Genomic DNA, 15,977 nt, shown 5'->3' on the forward strand with positions numbered 1-15,977 from the left:
TCAACTGAATGTGGTACACTACATTATATGAAACTTTCTTGGGATGACAATCACAAAGAGTTTCTTCCTACTTAACCCACATTTCCTCCCCTACCAACCTTCTAAGACAATTAGCCCAAGCTCTTTCCTCTGGATAATATTTTTAGGGTATGGGGTGTGGGAGAGATCTCTGGTGTAAGAAAATCTGACACTGTGGTTTGTTATATAGTAGGTATATTGTATATAGGCTGATGCAATCAGAGGAAAAAAAAACAGTGCAAATACAATTACAGTTCATAATACTTGGTTTCAATGCCCCCTGGGAACTGTTCCGTTCCTCAGCTACCTCCCAGTCCCCCAGCATCCCCCACTTCCCCCAGAGTGTCAACCTAATGCTGGGAAAGGAGGTGGGGCAGCTGGGGTGGGGGGAGGGCTCTGCCAAGGCAGTGCTGGTGACCTGGAGGGGCAGCTCCAGGGTGGGGAGGCAAGGCACAGTTGGGGGGGAGGGGGGGCATCTCCAAAGCGGGGTGGGGATTCAGGGAAGCCAGCTGCCAAACTGGCCTATCCCCTTGCCCCATCATCCACAGCCCTGCCTCCTAACCCCCAGAAACCCTTTTGCACGGATCATACACAAACGGGCACAGTACAAAATGACGTAACACAGTTTCACAATATCCATGGCTAGGGCTTTTTTTTCCACTTTTTTCATGTTTTTTTTTTTTTTTTTTCTACACAATGTACAATTCTTCCTTTTTAAATGGATCAAGAAATAGCTTATATACACGAATGAGTCCTTGTTATAACATCTCGGCAGCAAATATCATAAGCTAATGAAGATCTCATTGGGAGAGGGAACCTGGGCTTGGGGGAGAGGGTAGGAATGGGGAAGGGAGAAGGGTTATGCTTTTAGGATTGGGGAGGATGGGAAAGAGGGATCAAAAGTAAAATATCAAGAAGCATCTTTACAAAGCATTTCTATAGCTAATTTCTTTAAAAAGGGAAAGGAAAGGAAACCAAAGCAGGAAAACACTTTATCTGCATCTTAAAAAAAAAAGAAGAAGAAGAAAAATAGCAGGAAGAAAAAGAAAAGAAAAAAGAGAAAGGAAAAGAGAATAAAAGAGCAAAGCAGGGGAGAGAGAAAAAAGAACAGAGAAATTTCTACCATACATTACATCCAAAATGTGGAAAAAAATATTTATTCCAGGGACAGGTAGGGGACTGGATGCTATGGTCAATGACAAAATAAAAATGGGACCTCAGTTCTCATTTTTTACTTTCCACTGGAGGCCTTTTGCCCTAAATCCATCCCCTTGCTTCTAGGGAGCAGGTACTGCCTATAGCCTGCTGGTCCCAGTTTTCCTCAAGCACCTCTGGAGATTAGTGTGGGGAGAAGCCATGTAGTACTGGTGGACCCCTCATTCTACCTCCACCTTGAGCACCAGAAGGAAGACTCCCAGAATAATGGTTATTTTCTACCTTCCTTAAGATAAAGGATGTCCTACCTAAAGGACCTCAGTTCAGTGTCCACACAGACCAGGGCCATTAGGGACCTTAGATACTTGGGAGTTAGAAGATGAGTTATGAGCAGATATAAGGGATATTGGAAGGGGAAAGTAGAGACAAAAGGAATCAGTGATGAAAGGGAGAATTTGGGGAGAGAAAGGGGAAAAGAGAGATGGAGGACTAACACTTTACCATGATTCAGAAGACCATATTGGCCAATCCACCCAACACTAACCTCTGAAAGAATGGGGATAGGGAGGGAAGTAGGGACCAGTGGAACAAGAACAAAACCTCAGCTAACAAGCAAAGGATCACAGATCTCTATCAACAAGCAGCATCTGTAGCTTGATCTTGAAGAAGAAAGAAGAGGAAAGTAGGGAAGACATGCTGCATTTCTCCCTCCACCACATCACATAATTTCCCTCTCCCTGGAAATAGGTACTAGAACTACAGGTTTGCCTTCATGCAAAAATCACCTTATACACCCATTTCCAAGGCCAATACAGTGGTAGCTGGTTCCTAGGGTAGGGATTTAAACTCAAGGCTGGGACTACCACCAGCCACATGGTATTGCACATTCCTTTTTTCCTTACTTTTAATCTCAAATGACACACCTGGGCACCTTGTACCTTTGGGCAGGGGAAGCTGGATACATGACAGAAATGGCACTTTATCATGTGTTTGTGTCGGGATAGAAGGTGGAGAGGGGAAGGAGAGGCTAGAGAGACATGCCACATGGCAAGATGACAAGAAAAACATTAAAAAAACAAAAACCAAAAAAAAAAAAAAAACCTTCCAATTTTGTGGAAGAGAGAGAAAAACAAAACCAAACTATTCATCCAGTGCTTTCAAAGCACAGAGAGCAAAGAAAAGATGTAAGAATATATATTTATATATATATATAGAATTTTAAAATAATCCCAGAGCCCACCCAATACTATTCCCCCCACCCCCACCCCATTTACAGTCAGGGGGCACCACACACCCCATCAGACAACACTCGCAACAACAACCCCATCGCTACCGGTTACTAGCTTCTAGCTTCCAGATCCTTTCACCACCAGGGAGTCCAGACACAGGCTGTATCTTTGCCCCTCTATTAAGTGCTCAATGGATTTTGGGGAGAAGGGAGGAAGAAAAAAAATTGGGGAAGGCCCGTGGGGCCAGTACAATCACCCGAAATGGCACAGGGGTGTCAGGAGTGGGTAGAATATCAAAGCCTGGACCCAACTCCTTTATCCCTATTCTGAACACCAAAAGCCTTTTGGGAGAATGTGTAGTTTTTTCTTTCTTTCATTAGTTTTTAAAAGTGCCTTTTTTTTTTTCAGGTGGGGGGCTTCCTGGCTGGTTTTGGGAACAGGGTCAGGACCTCACACTCCTTCCCCATGCCTTTCTTTTGGGCATGCTATATTTAGGGGACCTCTGGCAGTTTATTGGTGCTAGAAGGATGTGTGTTTTGAGGGCTGCATGCCTCAAAGAAAACCTGGCACCTTCCCTATCCCCCTCAATCCAAAAGGTAAGCAGACTGGGTGCTAATTTCCTCCCCCCATTCCCAGAATGACATTGCACAATTCAATTCATTTTCTACATTAGTAGTAATTCCCAAACAAAACAAAAACAAAAATAAAACTAATACAATTCTGAAAATACTTTAAAAACCAACTTTAGATCTCAGAAGCAGCCTCTGAAGCTGGTTTTGAAGTGAGACATTTGGCTTGGTGCAATAACAAATTTGCCAAGGGTATGGTCAGGATGGAGCTCCCACCTAGGTAGGAAACCTTTCCTTTTCATTCCCTTCTCCTCTACATACAGGAGGCAAAAGGGAGAGAAGCCAGACTGCAAACGTGAACCAACCTTACCTTCATGGAGAAAACCCCTTCTGTTCTTCCTTTCTCCACAACTATTCCTCCCCTTTCCCAATTTACTCACTCCCATTCCAACTTCCAGGTCCCCCAATCAAATTCTGCTTGGGGGTCAGATGATGCCTTTCATTGTTAAGTGTAGCTGGTGCTACAGGCAGAAGGGACAGATTAGGATGACTTTACTAAATCTGCCACGCCGAAGTTGGGCCACCTAACCTCAAGTAGACTCCCATCTTTCCAATGGAGCCAAAGATTACTACCTTCACTCCTGATTCTTGTTGTTCAGGGGCCAGGACCTACTAACAGTCCTCTTTAGTTCAAAATCATGCCCGTTCTCCCACCCTAGATGATACCAAGGGTAAGTTCTATGGGTACTGCATTTTAAAGCTTCTCCCTTCTAAAGCACCTGACTCTCATTCCCAAAGCCCAGCTACACTGTTCCCCTTCCCCCTAAGAAATCCTATGCCTCAGAGCCTGGGGATGTCATTCTTCCTCTTGTGTTGCCACTAAACTCCACTGATTAAATGTATTCACCCCCTAACCAGCCTTAGTCACCTCATGCCTTTTGGCTGGAGCCTCCCCCCCCCCCCCCCCCCCAAGAAGAAAACCACTGCAATGCTCCTATCACTTAAGAGGATATCTTTGTTTAAAAAAAAAAAAAAAAAAAAAAGATGGGGGGAAAAAACCAGGAAAAGAAAAAGGTTTAACCGTCCATTGAACAAAAAGGGAGGACACAAGACATCATTAAAAATAATAATAATTATAGCATAAAAACAAGCTTCAGAAACATATGTCAGAGGGCACAGATTCTCCCTGGGACCTCACTCTGACCTCTAGTGGGGTGCAGGTCCACCTCTCACTATCATAGAAAACTGAAGAGAGAAGAAAAGAGCGGCAGAGGAACAGATCGCTGCAGTGTGGAAAAGGGGGAGGTGGCAGGGAGGGGCATGAGTATGTGTTTTCTTGTTGGTTTCTTTTTTTTTTGTCTTCTGTTTTTTTTTTTTTTGTTTTGTTTTGTTTTCCGTGTATGGTAGGCACCAGTACAGGCACTGCATGCGACGGAAGTTGGGGGCAAAAGGAGAGAGGGAGGGAACAGAGGGTTCAGGGTTGGGGCAGGGCAAGTGGAATAGGCGTTATTTCTGTCCACTGATGGACTGCGATATAGACCGGGGGGGAATCATGTCTAAAAGGTACTCCCGCTGTCGGTCTGCCAGGCTGGGTGCTTTGTGTCCCCCGATGCCAGTGTTCAAGTAAGCAATATTAACACCTAAACCCAGGAGACAAAAGAAAAACAGGTGTTAAGGAATGAGGGAGCACTTCCTTGGCTACCTCTCCCCTCCATTCCCTGCCTGGGGGGAAGGGTTTGATGCTGGTCTGCTTGGTGTCTGTCTAGATTTGTCCAATTTTATTTTAGTAACAGCCTTCCCCCCTTTAGGTACAATGACTCTGGAAGAAGAAAAAACATTTTAAAGTTTTATCTTGGAATAGAAACAATGGGATAGTTACTTGGTGAAAGAGGCTGAAAAACCTAATTTGGGTGGGTAGGGCATAGGGGAAAAAGAGAATAGAGCTACATTACAAAAATATAGATGCTCAATTTTAGCTTGATTTCTGACCCTCAATTGTAGGGACTATCATTGAGCCATCCAGTTTCTCACAAACCCTAGGTCTTGCCCATATGAGCTCTAAAGTAATATCAGAGCGGGATTTGTGCTTTAAGAGGGAGCAGCAGGCACAAAAGAGAAAATTTTCCTCAGAGGGGATATTGAGACCTCACGGCACTGAGTGCTCCCAGACAAAACTCTGGGCAAATTCCTGAACACCCTCTTCCCTTTCCCTTACCTGGCATGCCAAGGAGGCCTCCTGCCACAGACAGCTGGGGTGCCTGTGCAAAATTGGAAAGCATGGAGCGGGCAGATGTGGGGATGCCACGCTGGAGAGTGCTCTGGGGCTGTGGAGCCTGTGGGGATTAGGAGACAACAGATGACTATGTAGAATGGATGATAAAGTTAAGATCATGGGTAAAAACTATTTTCCCAAAATAACTGAATACCCAAGCTCTTTGGAAAGAGAAGACACAAGGTTGTTTCCATCTTTGTAAGGGATAAAAATAAGGTCACAACTGGGAATCTTTGTTATTGTCAATTCTGTAATATGGATGTGGTTATAGCACCTGATATGTAGGCAGCAAATAAAAAGGGGGAGGAGAGAGTATGGGAAAACAGTAGAAAATCATGAGAAAAAAACAGATTCTCACCTGCCGGAGCGTATGATGTCTCATGATGGTCTCTTGCTTACTGACACTGGACACAGCTGGAGCTGTGGTAGGGGAGAGGGCTGCCTGCTGCTGTAGTCGCTGCTCAATTTCCTACCAGGAGCCAACACATCAGTTTAAGAGAAGAACATACTCAATTCTCCTAACTAGGGAACTCAAAAGATTTTGCTACTCTTCTCTCAAAAGAGCCACAGTAGAGACCAATCTAAATGTCATCTGGCTAAGGAAAAGGATTTTGCATACTAGATGCATTCAATTCCCTCTTCTCAGAAGAATTCAAGTGGAAAAGATAATGGTCAGCTTGCTGCCCTGCATGACCACAGGACAGATTCTTTTCTCATCCAGTGTTGCTTTTGAGAAGATAGCTACTAGAAACTGGGCAGTAGGGATGGAGTTGGCAGGTGTATTTAAAAGCTGGTGAATCAGTAGAAAGGTATTTTTGACTTCTGTCTGTGCTATAGTCTCATTTTCAGGTATGCCTGTGACATGGGCCCCAACTAGGCAAAGTAAGAGAGTGTCTGGAGAAAGAAAGGGGAAAAAGGGAGAGCCTTGGTCTCTGATACTTGTTTATTTTCCTTGGTCTTCTTGACATTCATTCACTAAATTCTGAATAATAAACACAGAAAAAGAAGCATGATCCCAAACTATGAATTAAGCCTGAACTGTTTTCCACAAATCTAAGATATCTTACCTCTCTAAAGACCATTTGGCTCATGATCAGATTTTCCCCTAACATATCCCTCTCCCAATGTTGACTATAATGACCCCTTTTCTTGAAGAAAAGCATCTATGGTACAAAGCATACGTCCCAGTCTTCTTCATCCTGAAGAAAAATAAGGAAATTTCTCCCAAAGAAGAAAATGAGGTACAGAAGGGTACTCATTTGGTAACAAGGAGAGCTATGGTCAAACAACAGAAAGCTTCATATTTTCCAAGCTACAAACCTTACTTCCCATTACAACAACTCACAGTCAGAAACATTTAGACCAAATGGGGCTGGAGAAGAAAAAAAGGCACACACTCCCACACAAAAACTCAAGCCCCCAAACTTTAGATCTTGAGATATGGTTTTCTGAAAGCTGTGAGGAAAACAAAAATGACTCTAACCTACTGGAGTAACACTATGTCCCTCCCACCAGCCTCATTCCCCACCAAAAAAACCTGTGTTCAACATAATTAGTGACAGATGATGAGAGAAGTTTCTAGGTTTCTAAACCAGAGAAAGTCCCTTACTTGTTCCTGCTGTAGGGCTTTGACAAAGGCATTCTTCAACCGGTTAGTATGCTCAGCTTTTAGGGCCTTCTTCTGGTTGGAGGTCATACACTGCTCACACAAAATCTTGCCATTTTTCTCTTGCTTCCAGTGTGGGGTAAAGTCTGTGCGACACTGAGCACATACAAATGGCTCCACCCGAAGAAGTGAGGCACAACCTTTGCCTAGATAGTACCAAGGAAACTGTAAGTAGGGTCACCCATTCTCCTTACCATCTCGCTCTTTTGGTCCTCATCAAAGTTATTTCCCATAATCTTTCTCACATCCAAACCTTACGCAGAATACTTCTAAATCCTCTCACCCAGTCATCTGATGTCTGAAATTGTTTTGACAAAGCACCAAACACATGGCCCCAGAAAATTAATTTCAAAAAGAATTTTCTAAGCACTGAATATATAGGCAATTGGGTACAATGTAATATATAAATAGGATAAAAATACTTTAGATATATGTGTTATTTTTGAAGATGATAATTTGTCTTGTTCAAAAGGATAAAACAATATTTGTAGTGATTAGCACAGTGCCTGGCACATAGTTGGTGCTTAATATATGTTTGTTCTCTTCCTCTCCACATCCCTGTATAGTAGTGTTTATTTTGAGGTACAGTAAGTAAAGTGCTGGGCCTGGTCAGAAAATTTGAGCTTAAATATAGTTCTAGATACTAGCTATGTGGCTGTGGGAAAGTCACTTAACTCCTGTATGTCTCCGTTTCCTCAACTGTAAAATGGGGATACTAATAGCATCTACCATACTGGGTTGTTTTGAGAATCAATAATAGCTGTAAAGCTTGGCACATTTGTAGGTCCTTTCTCCACAGAAGGGAAAATAATTTTTGTTTTCTTCCCCCCTTCTCCCCCTCCCCCACCCCAGGCAACTAGGGTTAAGTGACTTGCCCTGGGTCACACAACTAGGAAATATTAAATATCTTGAGGTCATATTTGAACTCAGGTCCTCCTGACTTCAGGGCCAGCACTCTATCCACTGCACCACCTACTTGCCCTCAGAATAGGTACTTAAAATCAACTAAACCCAAAGTGCTGGCTAGTGTCCTAACCCCTGACACACACCCCAACACAAAAGTGTCAGACTTGGAAAACTCCTACAGAGGGAATAAGGCAAGTCTGATGATTTTACCTTGGCTGTCAATGACACTCTGTACCACCTCCTCCAAGCCCACCATGTAGATGAACTCGCTGTTGGCTGCACTGGGTAGGAAGTGGAGCAGAGGAGCAGGAGGCTTAGGGGGTGGGATCTCCAGCAGTGTTTTTTCCAGCTGCTTACGAAGGGCCAACTTAGCTGCTGCCTGTGAATTGGCTGCATCAGTCATGGCGCTAGGGCTGGGGAGTGGTGAAGACACTCTGTTAACAGTCCCTGGCTGGATGTGAGAGGCAAGATTCATATAGATGGCAGAGGATGTTGTGCGCTGGCAAGGGACAGAAGAACTTGACTGCTAGAATGGAATAAGAAGATAGGTCAGTAAAAGAGAAGAAAGGAATTCATTCCAGTTCTTATTATTACTCTTTCCTAGCAGAAGATATTTTCTTACCACAACCTATGAGGATCAGTAACTACACTGGGCCCAAGGAAAATGAGAGAATAATAGTGCCCCTATGGGCTAAAAATGACATATCTACTTAAAGAATTATGTAGAAAAATATTTCAAGGAACCAGAATGTCTAGGTTCCTCAGGTCACATATTTAAATACTGCTTCCCTAAACTTCTCAGGAAGATTTACCTCAAAGCTTTAATGGATGGACTACTGATTTCTCAGGCTCTCTTCTCTTTTCTCCTTAACCAGCTTCTATGCAATGTTCTCCAAGTTCAGTCCAAATTACCTAGTTGATAAAAATCTAAAGCTACCCAGAACAATAGGATCTCCACCTGTCCTATGTAGTATCCTTACCGGCTGGTAATTGATGGCAGGGTTCATGTTGGGTGTGGTGGTACGTACGAGGCCAGGTTTGGGTGGCCCTCGCTGGCCCTGCAGTTGGGCAGGGTTTGGTGCAATAACTCGCTGTGACATCAGCATGTGTGGAAGGGTTGTGTTGGTGGCTGAGCGGATGACACTATGACCCTAAAGGAGATAAAAATGAAAGAACTGAGTCAGAATTTTGGGGGTTTGAGGAAGCCTCCTATAAAATGCTACCTAGGAGTGGCTGAAGGAAGACTTGGGAGAGATATAATTAGATTTTCCCAACTAGATATTTTTCCCTCCACCCCTCGCCCCTGGGGAAACAGTGTGACATACCATTTTTGAAAATCTTGCCTTGGCATCATGAGAATCTGCATGACGTGATCAACATAAGATTGTCCCACCCCAGCTAGGCAACAGCTAGCCTGAAATTCCTATCATCTACTAAAGAACAAGTACTGTGAGATTCACTTCACTTACTGGCCCTATTCCTATGTAAATCTAATGGTACCAATAGAACTGCAGTAATGTCCCAATCTGACTAGATTCCTCCCCTAATCCTTTCATATGCCTGTTACCTCTGATGAGACCTGGTCCCTTGGATCCAATTAAGCTGCTATATACGTATACCTGCAATGTTCTCAGGTTTTGGGGCTCCACCCCCTGAGCACCAGGCCTGGAAGGGAGCTTGGACAGTCCCTGCTGTCCTACATGGGCAGGAGATGGCTGGACAATTGATGCTGCATTTTGTACAACTGGGGTCTAAGAAAGGAAAAAAAAAGAAAACACATATGCAGAGATAGCCAGGAACTAGAGAGATGAACAGCTGGTTACCTGAATCTTTTTTTGGCACTAAAATGGCAATCATTACTGACTAGGGGGATACACCAAGGTTCACCCAGTTGAGGGCTCAGATTGAAACTAACAGGAAAGAAGGAAGAAAAGAAGGGAAGGAGGGAGGAAAGGAGGAAACAAGAATTTATTAAGCAAGCAGCTATTATGTGTTAGGCACTGTGCTAACCCTTTATGAATATCTCATTTGATCCTTACAACAACCTGAGGGGTAGGTAACTATGATCCCTATTTAATAACTGAAAGAACTAAAGCAGATAAAAGCTAGATTTGAACTCAGATATTCCAAATTCCAGGCTTTAACTAGCCTGATGTCCAATTGCCAATTGAATTACAGTCTAGAGATTATAGGACAAAGGATAAGTTTTGAGGCTCTACCAGAGTAAACAGCTCATGTTAACATCAAGAATTTAGATGTCATCACCTTAGAGGTCATCTAGTTTAATTCTCTCAATTTTTATAGCTAATGCCCAGAAAGGCTATAATGGTGTCCAGGGTTACATTAGTGGTACGTGGCAGAGGCTCTGAACCCACATCCTAGGCTAAAGGCTTTGTCCTTTCAATAGTACTGTACTGTTCTACTATTTCTTCCCCTTTGCTTTCTTAGCATGCTCCAAGCCCTTTTCCCAAAGGGTACATTACCTTCTGAACCACATTCTCTTTCTGTAGTTGACTCTGCCTTAGTTTCTTCAACAGGACCAATCTGGCTTCTTCTAGACGTAGCTCATCCCTCAGCTGCTTAATAAGCTGTTGCCGCTCTTCAATACCTTTTCCCTGAGGAAAGGTGGTCATCGTCAGTTCTGGCAGTGTGGGCTAGACTCCCTTTACTTTGAAACATTTACCCAATGTAACTCCAATTCATGAATCAGAATATCAATGCAGAGGAGAAAGCATATTTAAATTAGGAAAAGTAAATCAAAGAGTCAAAAGTGACACTATCTTTTCTCCTCTAGTGCCTACACTAGTCAGAAGTATTTTGGACACAATTCCTAATCCAATAAAGGAGTCAAAATTATTACTAAAATTTTATCAGGTATCTAAGGCTACCTGATAAAAATTGGGGGAAAAAAAAAGGAAAAGAATGTGGGAAGAGGTGTTTTTTTTTTTTTTTTTTTTTTTTTTTTACCTTAAACATCTCCAAGTTGGCTGCTTTCAGTCTCTCTTCCATGCGGGAACTGGAACGAGGACTGGAGGCCTCATTGTCAGAAAGGACGATGATGTCAGGGGAGGGAGTCAGTCGTCCCCGGTCTGGCTCACTATACAAAACAAGACAAAAAAAGGTTGGGGGTTGAAAATTAAGGCACCCTAACAAGGAAGGCTCACAGAGAAGCTGAAAATCTCCCATCAGCACTGAACGAGAAACCCAAGGGAATTTTGGTGTGAGGGGTTGTCTATTTTGTATCACACCTAGAGGAGAAGCAGTTGACAACCAAGTAATAGGAAACTGAAACCACTAAGAGGTAAAATGAGGCCATTTACCTGCAACAGAGGTGATAACAGGGCCTTATCCTTCCCCCATACTAAAGGCTTCTTCCATTTTAACACTTCTGACTTTTTTTTATAAGTGGGAAAAGGAGGTAAGTTTTTTTTTTTTAAGCACATGAATTTTAAGTAAGATTCTTTCAAATTGTTTTCCCAAACCTTAATTCTATGATAAATTGGCCTTAAAGAAACAATTACAGGAAATAATAGCTGATTAGGGAGTGGCAATGGCAACAGGTTCTAGTTCTCCATCAGTAAGGTATGATGGAATCCTAAAACAGATACCAGTCAACTATAATTAATACCTAAGAATATTTTCAAGTTTCCTTTAGAATTATGAATGTTAGAACTTAATAGTAATTTTAGAGACTATCTTGATCAAATCTCTAAGAGGCTAAGGAAGTAAAGAAGGCAGCCAGAAGAAATGAATGCTGGTTGCACTAATGAAAGAAAAAGCTCTGTAACAAGCTCTCACGACAAATTCAGAAATACTCAAAGATCTTTGTTTTGCCAAACAAGGGAAGAGAAAGTCCTTGGAGCTCAAGAAGTTCAAAGAGGGTGCTATGACTGCCAGACAGAACCTGAAGCATCACTGAGGACAATGCATTAGTGATCAGACTTTTAATAAAGCTTGTATCCTCCTGAGAAGGATAGAAGTTTTAGTCATAAACATGTATCTCAGTGCTTGCCAAAGGTTTTATGTAGAGGACTTTCCTTCACTTTTGAAAAGGAACCATACAGACATAACTTTCCATTCCACTATTCACAGTGTTAGGACAGATCTATCTGGGAGTTAGATGACTCCATTTTAAGATTTCTTCATTCACTATGTACTACTATAGTAGCACTGTATCTGAGAGAATCTTTGTTTCTCCAAGATGCTAGAAAATAGCCTTGGGAGTAACAAAGAACTTTAAAAACCTTAAGTATTCAGAATTCATACAAACATTATTTTTTAGTTCCACTTTCCCTTTGAAAACAACCCAAAAAAATTCTATGTTTCATCTTCCCTGAGGTTTCCAATTCAAGAAATAGTAAAGAGGGAAGTATTTACAAAACAGCTACTGTGTGCCAATTACTGTACTAAAACCCTTTACAAATATCTCATTTGATTCTCACAACCATTCTGAAGATAGGTACTATTATAATCCCCATTTTACAGTTAAGAAAACTGAGGCAGACTGTGTTTAAGTGACTTGCCTGAAGTCACACACCTATTACATCTCTAAAGCTGTTTTTGAACTCACACCTTTCTGTTTCCAGGCCTAGACTACTGTGTCACTTAACTGATAGCTATGATATATATATATATATATATATATATATATATATATATATATATATGTTCTGCCTCATTCCAAAACATTCCACTCCTGAGAACAGCACTATCTTCAGGGTTTCTCCTCTCACTGGCAGAGAGACTGCTCTGCAATTCTGACATCTGGAACCTATCTATATATTCACTTGTCTGTATTAACCAAATTTTACTACAGAGATAAGACCATAGGGAAAGAAGAAAGTCCAAAGATGTTTAAAAAATCACCAACCAAAGATAGCAAATTGAGGATTAGGACACAGGAATGGTTACAACTGGATAGGTGTCAAGGTCGGTAAAAGATTTAAACAGGAATTTATTTTTGTTTTCATCTGACTTATTTTTGTTTATTTTTTCCCTCTAAATTAATGTGGACAGATCATTTTGAGGTCTGGCTGGTTTTCCCCTTTTTCACCTCTTGAGCCAGCAGCACTTTATATAAGTCCATCTCCCATCTGACTTTGGTTAAATCATATACCATAAAAGTTATTCTGCATGGTCAATATTGAGACGATCAAACTAAGTGTCACACTGGCTAAATGGCAGGTATTTCCTGACCCCAAATTCAGTACTATCCACTCTGCCACTTCGGTTCCTGTTCAAGGCAAAGAATTAGCTAGAAACTTTGGATTCACTTAGTATGTACTGCAAAGTCATATTTAAAAACAACTTCAAGTGCAATTCCATTTCTAGGAACAAGGAATTCTATAATACACAAGAGAATGGTGGCAATGAGAGATCTAGTAATTAAAGATGAAACCCATAACATGGAACTGGCTAATCAATATATCATCTCCCTGCAGAGTTCCCACTCCCCCCAGACTTTTGAGTTAGAGTTCCAATCTCTTCTATTAATCTTCTAGCAAGATGAACAGATATTTGTTCCCACCCCAAGCATATCTTTGACAATTTTTGTGTTAAGTCCAAAGACCTATTCAATGGGGGACAGGTCATCAAGGCCCTTACTCTCTACTGTCATCTTCTGTGACTCAGACTGGCAGATGTTGAAACTAAATAGTTACTAATTTTAATCCTCCAGTGAGAGAAACTAAGCAGAAATAACTGCTACTTCCCTCTTAATTCTAAGGAGAATGAGAGACATTAGGTACTCTCTAGATCCAAGAAGGCTATTCTGAACAGAAGTCACCATATAACTTTCCAACTTCATGATAAAGAGACAAAGACAATTAGGAAATGCAAATACCTATTCTCCTGCTTTCAGATTTCTGAGTTTCAGAGTTGAGAAGGATTTCAGACGCCATCTAAATTCAGAAGCCATATGTACCTTTCCTCTACTTCTGTTCCTCTCCAAAGAACATGAACTCACAGAGAACAAATCAACCAGTTTGATTTAACTCTCATAAAACAGCCTACTACTTCTTTAAGAACTACCAGCCTTTCATAGCAAAGGAAAAGGAGATAATAGTATCTACCTCTCCAGCTAAAATGAGGACTCAGACAGTTCTTATAAAGACTGAGATTCACCAAGCTAGTCTTCCTGGAAGACATCACTATGACTGAGAAACTTATTCCTCCTCCTTCTCCTCAACCAGACTCTTTTCCCTATACATTCCCTTTGCCCTCTAATTGTAGTCCAAAGTCCCTAATGTATACTCCATTGTTTCTTGTACTCTCCTTTGACCAGACAAGAAGAAGCTAAAGGAAGGGAGGAAATTGCTTAACAAAGATAACTTCCTAGAAGACCTAAAAAAAGCTAAGTTCTATCCTCCCTCTTGCTGTGTTGGCAGAATAGCACATGCACAATTTAAAATTGATGCAATCTAAAGTGAAGATTTCACTTTAGCTAAATTCTCTGGCTAAAATAAGTTATAGACCTAGTTTGGAAATCTGAAAAGAAAGCCTTACAAATTAGCACTGGGTTACAGATACTTCAGGAGTAACTCAAAGAATTAATTTCCTTTGTTCTGGTCACTAAACAAGAGTAGAACTGAGAGAGGCCAAGACATATAAACATCTCAATCCTATTAGCTACACCATGAGGATATTGCTTTAAAATGAGGGAGTTTCATGTACAGGTAGAGATAAAATACATTTCCCCCCTCCATTCCACAGTTGGCTAAGCAAATAACAGAAAAATTCCTGCTTTGATTGGAGGGATAAAAATTTTTTCTTTGAAATACATTTTACTTTTCATAAGGCTTTTCACAGAATAAACTCTACTAGAAAAAGTTAGGTTGAACCCTACCTTCTCCTAGCACTCATGTCCACAGGCTCATCATTGATGTTCTCCTTGCCTGGCCGTCCAGCAGTCCTATTATCCCCATGCGGCCTCAGATTCCCATTAAGTTTCTCCTCATAGCCCTTGCCACCGCCACCACCATCCTGTTTGGTAGGTAACTCATGGGGCATTTCAATGCCTGCCAGGTCCTTCCTTTTGAGCAGTGCTAACATTTTTAATCGCTCCATAGCCTCATGTCCTTCCATCTTGAGTCTTTTTGCCAGGACATCATCCCGTTCATCTGCCTGGTCCAGGCTTCTCTTCAGCAGATTCAGGCGAAGGGCATCTTCTGTCATTCTGTCCATCCTATGTGGAAAAAGAAAACAAAGGATAAGGTCAGGTTAAGTTAGTGACCATTAATTGAGGGATGGCTAAACAAGCTGTAGTATATGAATGTAATGGGATATTTATTACTGCACCAAAAAGGAAAAATAAATATTAAAAAAGTCAAGGAAACTTGGGAAGACTCATAAACTGATACAGAAAAAAGAGTAACCAGTACCAAGAAAACATACAATGGAATGACATAATCTAATCAAGACTAAAAACTATTGGAATCTCTTATCAATGCAGTGAATAATCTTGATTCCAAAGGAATGATGAAACCTCTTCTTGGTAGAGTGACAGTGGCCTATCTATACAGATGAAATGAAACATATTGTCAGACAGGCCTACTTTATGAATTTATCTTATTTAACTATACATTTTTATTACAAGAGAAGGATCTATGTAGAGAAAGAATACCGGGAAGTGAGGACATTGTTTAAAAAAAAAAAAAAAAAAAAAAAAAAACTAAAAAAGCCAGATCATTTCTTTTTAACAGGAAGACCTGGATTAATCCTAACATTTACTTGTGATCTTTAGCAAATTGTTTAACCATTTGCTTCAATGGAAGATTTTATACTGAAAGTTCATGCTGAAGAGATCATAGAAATCTTTATTTTTAGTACTGACATGTAGATCAGAGGAATGCTATAGGATATAGTTTATCTATATCTTGACAAAATTTCTCAGGCTATTTATTCTTTTTTTCAATATTTAAATTTTTTAAATTACACAAAAAGTTTTAGTTTTTCAAAGTTCCACATTCTCTTCCACCTTCCCAGGCTTTCCCCCTAATTGAGAAGGAAAGCAATCAGATATAGGATATATCTGATCAGAATCTATTTCTATATTAGTAAGGTGAAAGAAAACATAGATCTCAAAAAAAGCTAAAAAAGTATGCTGTTCTTGTAGAAAAGATAAAGATGGAGGCTAGATAATAGTATAGTTAAACAGTCACAGT

At 41.0% G+C, this 15,977-nt stretch overlaps 1 protein-coding gene across 3 annotated transcripts in view; it reads right to left on the reverse strand.

Annotated features, from left to right (window-relative positions):
- Nucleotides 1-689: 689 nt before the first annotated feature.
- Nucleotides 690-15,977, reverse strand: part of GATAD2B (GATA zinc finger domain containing 2B) — a 96,357-nt gene continuing 81,069 nt past the window's right edge. For all 3 annotated transcript variants that reach the window (XM_031966605.1, XM_031966606.1, XM_003768017.4), the window contains 10 exons: nucleotides 14,660-14,998; nucleotides 10,783-10,912; nucleotides 10,299-10,430; nucleotides 9,435-9,566; nucleotides 8,796-8,966; nucleotides 8,026-8,341; nucleotides 6,853-7,055; nucleotides 5,602-5,712; nucleotides 5,187-5,304; nucleotides 690-4,611 (listed from right to left, as the gene is read on the reverse strand). In XM_031966605.1, coding sequence (XP_031822465.1) covers nucleotides 4,478-4,611; nucleotides 5,187-5,304; nucleotides 5,602-5,712; nucleotides 6,853-7,055; nucleotides 8,026-8,341; nucleotides 8,796-8,966; nucleotides 9,435-9,566; nucleotides 10,299-10,430; nucleotides 10,783-10,912; nucleotides 14,660-14,997 — 1,785 coding nt within the window. In that variant the 5' untranslated portion in view covers nucleotide 14,998 and the 3' untranslated portion in view covers nucleotides 690-4,477. The remainder of the gene's footprint in view (nucleotides 4,612-5,186; nucleotides 5,305-5,601; nucleotides 5,713-6,852; nucleotides 7,056-8,025; nucleotides 8,342-8,795; nucleotides 8,967-9,434; nucleotides 9,567-10,298; nucleotides 10,431-10,782; nucleotides 10,913-14,659; nucleotides 14,999-15,977) is intronic.

Source organism: Sarcophilus harrisii, chromosome 4, assembly GCF_902635505.1.
Source record: "Sarcophilus harrisii chromosome 4, mSarHar1.11, whole genome shotgun sequence".
Taxonomy (NCBI): Eukaryota; Metazoa; Chordata; class Mammalia; order Dasyuromorphia; family Dasyuridae; genus Sarcophilus; species Sarcophilus harrisii.